Below are 7,518 nucleotides of genomic sequence, written 5' to 3' on the forward strand. Positions count from 1 at the left end.
TCAACGAAGATGCCACCATGGTTGCCAGCCACGGTAGCCACGAGCGCAGACTGTAGCTCCAGCTCGGCCACCGTCATCTCCTCACTCCAGGGGAGGTAACAGATCTCCGCCGCGGGCCGCGGGAAGGGATGGCCGGACATCGGGAGGCAGCTGCCATGGACGGACCGGACCGCGCTACCAGGGGGAGGACGATACCGGCGGGAGACTCGCGGCGAAGCCGTGGGCAGAGAGGCGGACGCCGAGGTCATAGGCGAGGCCGGCACGGACCGAGCCCCGGAGGACGCGGGGCCCGATGGTCCGGCAATGCTCGCCGCAGAAGACCCGGGGGAGTGGGCGCAGAGCCGTTTGTGAGGCGGCGAACCAGAGGGGTGGGGGTGCGGCGCGGTGCAGAACCGAGCGACATGGCCATAGTGACGGCAACGCCGGCAGCGCACATCGCGACGGCACTCTGCAGGGCGGTGGTCGGGGGAGGGGCTGAGACAGCGCGGGCACTCAGCCGGCCGCGGGGAGGCGGGATCTCGACGGAGGGCGGTGCGGTCGCGGCGAGGAGGACGCGGACGCGGGCGAGGACGGCGGTCGCGGCCCCCGCCACGGACCTCAGTCCAGCCCGCCGGCAGATCCAGAGGCTCCTCCGCCGGAGATACCCGGTGGATCTCGGAGCGTGGATGCGGACAGGCGGCCGGAGGGGAAGGCGACAGGGGCAGGGCCGCCGCTTGGGCGTAGGAGGCGGGGCGGGGCGAGGCCGGGGAGCCGGCCGGGCTGGCATCGCGCCAGCGAAGCTCCCGGGTCCGCCCGTGTCCAGGAAAGGGGGAGGGAGAGTCCATGTGTTGATAATATATTGAGTCATCTATTTTGAAACGGAGGGAGTACTTTGCATAACACCCTTGACAAATGGCAACTACCTTTACCCCATCGTATGTGGCACATGATTTTTCCCATTGATAGCTCACATCCACCGTGGGGTGACACGCCATCTTGATTCAAAAGTCCGTGTTCCACAACTTCAAAGTGCATGCCCTTTTTTTCCGTATTCTCTGACAAGGGTCTGTAGTACAACTAAAAAAAGTTGTACGGGATTTGTGCAACATTACTAGCTCGTGCTCCCTCCGGGCTCCGGTTCCTTTTACTCCATACAGAAATTTTTTTAAAGTCAAACTTTGTAACGTTTGACCATATTTATATAGAAAATAGCAACATCTACAATACAAAAAATACACAATATTAAAATTAAATTCATGACACATTTAAGGATATTGTTTTTGTATTGTGAATGTTGATATATTTTTTCTATAAAGTTGATCAAATTTTACAAAGTTTAACTTCAGAAAAATCTTATATGCGGACAAATCTTGTATGTGTACTATTGATTTCTAAGTATTATAAGTACGAACTGGTATGTTTGTAGTAGTATTTCCCATACTGAGGTTTGTTTTGAATTGTTTTAATACTGAGGTTAGCTAGTACTTTACTACTATATTACTAACTGTGATGCTCGAAATACTTAGAGCATCTATAGCCACGGAAATCAAATTCGGGCCCTTGAACTCCCACAGATGAGCCGGGCTGCATCCGCAGACAGTGACCGGCCAGACCTTAAATTTTCTTTCGCACAACTGGACACTTCAATTAGCGAGTCTCAAATCCATACACTAGTAGAAAAAGGGCCATTTGTCCCGGTTTATAAGGGCCTTTAGTCCCGGTTTTAGAACCGGGACTAAAGGGTCGTTACTAAATCCTCCCGTTTAGTCCCGGTTCTTACACGAATCGGAACTAAAGGCCGTCCACGTGGCCGCTGCTGGAGCTCCACCTTTAGTCCCGGTTGGTAACACACCAACCGGGACTAAAGTTATTTTCATGAAGAAAAAAATTGATTTTTTTTTTATTTTTTTTAAGTTTTTTTTTCGATTTTCAAATGTTTGAATTATTTTCCAATTTAATCTCTAATCACCCCTCATCACTGCTTAATTTAACCTCTAATCTTTAATCACTCATCATCAATCCAAATCATCTAACTTCCCGGCCGATCACCCATTCTCTCACTACTCCAGCCTGAGCACGCTTAACTTTCGGTTCTATTCCCCCTCGTTTCCAAGTCTGCACTTGTAGTTTTCCTAACAATAGTAAGATGTCAATCCTATTAACCCTCAGGAGTTTAGCTTGAGCATGAAGTCACACATTTCACTGTTTGAGTTTGAAACTATTATTTTAAAAAATAATAATTATTTAGTAACACTAATATTTCTTCAATAAGTAGTTTGACCATAGTTTGACCGCAGTTTGACCACAATTTGACCAGATTTGACCAAAATTTAAAAAATTGAAATAATTATTTAGTAACACTAATATTCTTGAATAATTATGTAGTAACACAAATATTTCTTGAATAAGTAGTTTGACCATAGTTTGACCACAGTTTGACCACAGTTTGACCAGTTTTGACCAAAATTCTAAAAAACTGTAATAATTATTTAGTAACACTAATATTATTGAAAAATTATTTAGTAACACTAATACTTCTTGAATAAATAGTTTAACCAAACTTTGACCTGATTTAACCAAAATTCATTTTTTTTAATTTGAGCATAACTTTTTTTCCTTTTAAAATTTGAGGATTCTAAAAATTTGCAAACAGGCCGTAGGCAGTCAAAATCAGATGCGGATTATCGTGCTGAACATTTTGATATATTATACGTTTTTTCTGACATTGTATGCAAAAGTACAACCATTTTACATTTTCCCTACACTTTTTTGCAAAACATGTCCAAATTTAAGTTTTTAAATTTTCCTAACTAGTACATGTAATAACATAACTACATCTGGAAGGATTTTAATTTTTGAAGTTTTTATAATTTTTGCTTTTTACAAAACTGAAAAGGCGATCCACGGGGCGGAGGGGGGGGGAGGTAGAGTTTGAAAATGGGACCTTTAGTACTGGTTTGTGCCACGAACCGGTACTAATGCCTCAAACCCCATTAGTACCGTTTGGTGGCTCAAACCGGGACTAAAGGTCTAACCTTTAGTACCGGTTGGTGCCACGAACCGGTACTAATGGGCATCACACCGTTTAGTCCCGTTTCGTGGCACCAACCGGGACTAAAGATCCCATTTGAACCGGGACTAATGCCTGTACGGTGCCCTAGCCGCAAGAACCGGGACTAATGCTCACATTAGTCCCGGTTCGTAATGCAACCGGGATTAATGCTCTTTTCTAGCCGAACCAAAGCCCTCTTTTCTACCAGTGATACAAACACATGCAACATAACGTAAACTCCAATCCATCCGGCTAAATAAGCACATGCCATCGGACTACCAAAATTTGGCATGTTCTACTTACATACTACTATGGATCATCCACGGCTGGCATTGCCTTTGCCATTCCCGGCGCCCTTGTCGTCTTTCTTGTGGAGCTCGAAAGCACAAAATGGATCTAGTCGGATATGCTCTTCACCGGAGCCCTCATCCTCTCCTTCCCACGGCGGGCACCCTGTAGCATGCATACTCCGTCGGACTGATGATGGGGAGGCTAATGGACGGCGATGCTCCAGCCCGACTAATCTGAGTGCCCGTTGCGCCGATGCAATGGATGCACACCGGACTGATCGCATCGCTGCTTGGACGTAGTCCTCCCGGGAGCGACGGAGGGCAATGCGGATGGCCATAGTTTCCTCCATCCCGCATGGGATGAAACCCCAGTCGAGTCATATCCATTGTTCGCCATGCCGGAGAAGTCCGGAGCTCGACGAAAGTGAGCATGGGGGCGAAGCCGAGTGGAGTGGAGTGATTGGGGTTTTGTCCGGCGAAAGAATGGGGACGAATATATGTGGGGTCGGGATGGGCCAGCGTGGGCAGATCCGGCGTGGATATGAGGGCTGCCGGTCAGCTCGAGCGTTTGAGGACGGTTTGAGATGCCCAGGTGGGTTGCATATTTTTGATCGGTCAGTGAACACGGGCAACCCGCCCGGGCGTTCGGGGATGGTTTATGTGCCCGGTTGTAGATTCTCTTATAACCAAAAAATTATGCCAATGAGGCTTGTTCGACAACAGTCTCTCAATTTCCTTTTTCTCTGCAAATAATGGTTGATACTTATAATAACATTTGCAGACATGTTTGTCGACTACTCATAATAATGCTTGCAGACATGTTTGACGATCGACTAATCGGCGAGAATCTTGCGGGCACGCTGGTTTGCTTGCTTCACCCTGGAGTTGAGTTCTTCCACGTCGCCGTGCATATCATCGAGTGCTTTGTTTTGCCTGAAACGTTGGATAGCACATAAGATACTCAATTCAAAAGTTCTGATTAATCTTTAGTGTGGTTCCAGGCATATGCAGTAGACTAAAGACTTTACCTATCAAGCTCTGATCCCATGTCAACAGCCATGCCCTGGAGCTGCCCCAGCACGCCGCTGAGATCGTCGAGGGCATCATCCTGCTTTTTCTTCTCCAACTGACGAAACGAAAGCACTTCTAAATATGCTTATATTTCGTAGATACATTTCCATGGAGGCCAGTGAGTCAAGAGCATGCACGAACCTGAACTTTGTCCATGGCACTTGTGGCTTCGCCGTACTCGCGGGTATTCCCCTTCCCTCGAGGGCTCAGCCCTAGCTTATCCCTCTGTTCCATTCGGTTCACCTTCTTTTTGAAGGAATCATCTGTGTCATGCCATTGAGTTTTTTGTTTGAGAAGCATGCCATTGAGTTGGTTGCCAAGAAATAATGAGCACGCCTCATGATCCGAGCATTTTCTTAGTTAGTGTACTAATATTAGGTTGTATATGCGTACCTCGCGACACTGGCCCCTTGATCTTCTTTGTTTTCTTGGGCTTCCATGGCTTGGAGAAGAACCCTCCAAGGCTATTAAGGAGACCCTCACCCTAGAGATTCAAACACCACCATCACATGACAACAATCAGGCACCACACATTTCAAACGGGCCTCGGTGTAAGGTGACAACGGCATTTTGTTCAGAGTTTATAAAAACAAATTAAGTAAGTGGTGGAGCATATATATGCACCTTGGTGAGGTCCTGGTCGATCTCGACGGCTTTCTCGTGGGTCCTGCTGATCTGCTCGCCCTGCTTCTGCAGGGTTATCATCGTGTTGGTGGCATCCTCCTTGATGTTCTCAGCGATACGGAGGCAGCCGTTGAGCGTGTCTGTGGTCTCCTCGGCCTTGTACGCCGCGTAGTTCTCGAGCTCCTCCACCGACTGGTTCTCCAGCCCGCCGGAGTCCTTGAACCCGTCCTTGTACTGCTTCTTGTTGCCGGTAGGAACCGAATAGGTGGACGATTTGGTCGGCTTTTTGGAGACGAGACCATCGTCGTCAGAGTCGGAGTCGACGGGACCCGGCTTCTTGGCGCCTCGTGCCACAGGCATCTTGTTGTCAAAGTGAAAATATAGTAATAATAATAATTCTACGCTATTATAAACAAAGGGGCAGGTTCCTGCAAATCAAACATGTGAAGGTCACATTGCCGTTGCAAAAACATGACAAACAATTGCAATTACGAATGGGAAATCATGGTTCATCTCCATTGTCTATCCATAAAATCATCCTTAAAAACTAAGAAAGACAGTCCTAAAAAGTTTGGCAAGGAAGCAGCATGAACAAAAAGTAGCAAGAGAAAATTGAACTGCTAGAAAAACTAGACATGATGGCATAGGTAAAAATTTCCTCGCAAAAAAGAAAGAAATGAAAGAAGACATAGGTCAAAATTGTCTAGAAGAAGTGTTCGTACGAGATAGATTTTGTCCTCCTGTTCCTCCGCCTTGGAGGGCAAAAGAGGAGGCGAGCAATCTATCTGCCTTTATTGGATAGCTGACAATGAACTATTTTCACCATGTATATATAGTGGTCTATTTGCTAAACGAGATATCTAAAAATGGTAAGTGCTTATTTTAGCTTCAACCTGCGATATGCCCGCGGACCATTGGATGTAGCCGAGCATTGGGGAGGAGGTGGCTGCATGCAAGTCCTATAATGCATGCCTCATTTTTTTATTTTATTTTTGAAGCACTATAATGCATGCCTCATTTGCCATGCTATAAACGCAACAAAACGGAATGACAAGAGCAAATACTCTCTAAACTAACATTTGTGACTTGAGTTAATAGTGAAAGTAGTATTACTGTAGTAACATGCATGGTCGTGGTACTGACTTTTAGTACTGAAATTAGTATTGCAATGTTAACTTTGATGTTCATAATACTGATTTTACCCCCAAAATTAGTAATTGTAGTACTAACTTATATGATTACAGCATCATGTTTAGCATATAAATTAATCATATAGTACTAACTCTTATATTCGTACTACTGATTTTTAAGTACTAAAATTATTATTACACTAATAATGTACATTCTATGCAAGATAGAGGTTCTGCTCTCATAGCATGGGACACTGTTTGTTTGGCTAAGGAGGATGGTGGACTGGGTGTGCTTCATCTGGACACTCATAATCAAGCTCTTCTTATTAAACACCTGCATAAATTCTTCAATAAGCAGGAGCTATCTTGGGTCAAACTTATCTGGGGAAGTTATTATTCTGATGGCCCTCCCCATGGTGACTTAGTGGGCTCATCTAGTGGAAAAGCATCCTCAACTTCTACCAAAATTCAAAAATGTAGCCAAATGTCAAGTGGAACAGGTGAAAGATCGTGGATGTCGCCTAGAGGGGGAGGGGGGGGTGGTGAATAGGCGCTTTAAAATAATTACGGTTTAGGCTTGAACAAATGCGGAATAAACCTAGCGGTTAATTTGTCAAGCACAAAACCTAGAACAACTAGGCTCACCTATGTGCACCAACAACTTATGCTAAGCAAGATAAGTAACTATGTGATAGCAAGATATATGACAAAGAACAATATGGCTATCACAAAGTAAAGTGCATACGTAAAGGGCTCGGTAAGAGATAACCGAGGCACGCGGAGACGACGATGTATCCCGAAGTTCACACCCTTGCGGATGCTAATCTCCGTTTGGAGCGGTGTGGAGGCACAATGCTCCCCAAGAAGCCACTGGGGCCACCGTAATCTCCTCACGCCCTCACACAATGCAAGATGCCGTGATTCTACTAAGGGACCCTTGAGGGCGGTCACCGAACCCATACAAATGGCGACCCTTGGGGGCGGTCACCGAACCCCTACACTTTGGCAACCCTTGGGGGCGGTCACCGGTACCCATCAAATTGCTCGGGGCGATCTCCACAACCTAATTGGAGACCCCGACGCTTGCCCGGAGCTTTACACCACAATGATTGAGCTCCAAGCACCACCAACCGTCTAGGGCGCCAAAGCACCCAAGAGGAACAAGCTCAAGGGCACCAAGCACCCAAGAGTAATAAGTTTCTCAACTTGAAGCTTCCACGTATCACCGTGGAGAACTCAAACCGATGCACCAAATGCAATGGCAAGGGCACACGGAGTGCCCAAGTCCTTCTCTCCCAAATCTCACCGAAGCAACTAATGCTAGGGAGGAAAATGAGAGGAAGAACAAGAAGGAGAACACCAAGAACTCCAA

General features: G+C 46.3%; 1 protein-coding gene across 1 annotated transcript; it reads right to left on the minus strand.

The window, feature by feature from the left end:
• Positions 1-4,030: 4,030 nt before the first annotated feature.
• On the minus strand, positions 4,031-5,806 carry LOC119281828 (SNAP25 homologous protein SNAP33-like). The gene is made up of 6 exons (XM_037562250.1): positions 5,739-5,806; positions 5,017-5,444; positions 4,786-4,876; positions 4,534-4,655; positions 4,350-4,447; positions 4,031-4,254 (listed from the first exon to the last, which is right to left on the minus strand). The coding sequence occupies exons 2-6, from the start codon at positions 5,374-5,376 to the stop codon at positions 4,155-4,157; spliced, it is 771 nt and encodes a 256-aa protein (XP_037418147.1). The 5' UTR covers positions 5,377-5,444; positions 5,739-5,806; the 3' UTR covers positions 4,031-4,154.
• Between the last annotated feature and the right edge of the window lie 1,712 nt (positions 5,807-7,518).

Source organism: Triticum dicoccoides, chromosome 3B (assembly GCF_002162155.2).
Source record: "Triticum dicoccoides isolate Atlit2015 ecotype Zavitan chromosome 3B, WEW_v2.0, whole genome shotgun sequence".
NCBI lineage: Eukaryota > Viridiplantae > Streptophyta > Magnoliopsida > Poales > Poaceae > Triticum > Triticum dicoccoides.

Coding starts and splice junctions, on each gene's coding strand:
- LOC119281828 (XM_037562250.1), bottom strand. CDS start 5,376: ATGCCTGTGGCACGAGGCGCCAAGAAGCCGGGTCCCGTCGACTCCGAC. Junction 4,448..4,533: donor GTGCCATGGACAAAGTTCAG/GTTCGTGCATGC, acceptor TCGTTTCGTCAG/TTGGAGAAGAAAAAGCAGGA. Junction 4,255..4,349: donor ATGGGATCAGAGCTTGATAG/GTAAAGTCTTTA, acceptor CCAACGTTTCAG/GCAAAACAAAGCACTCGATG.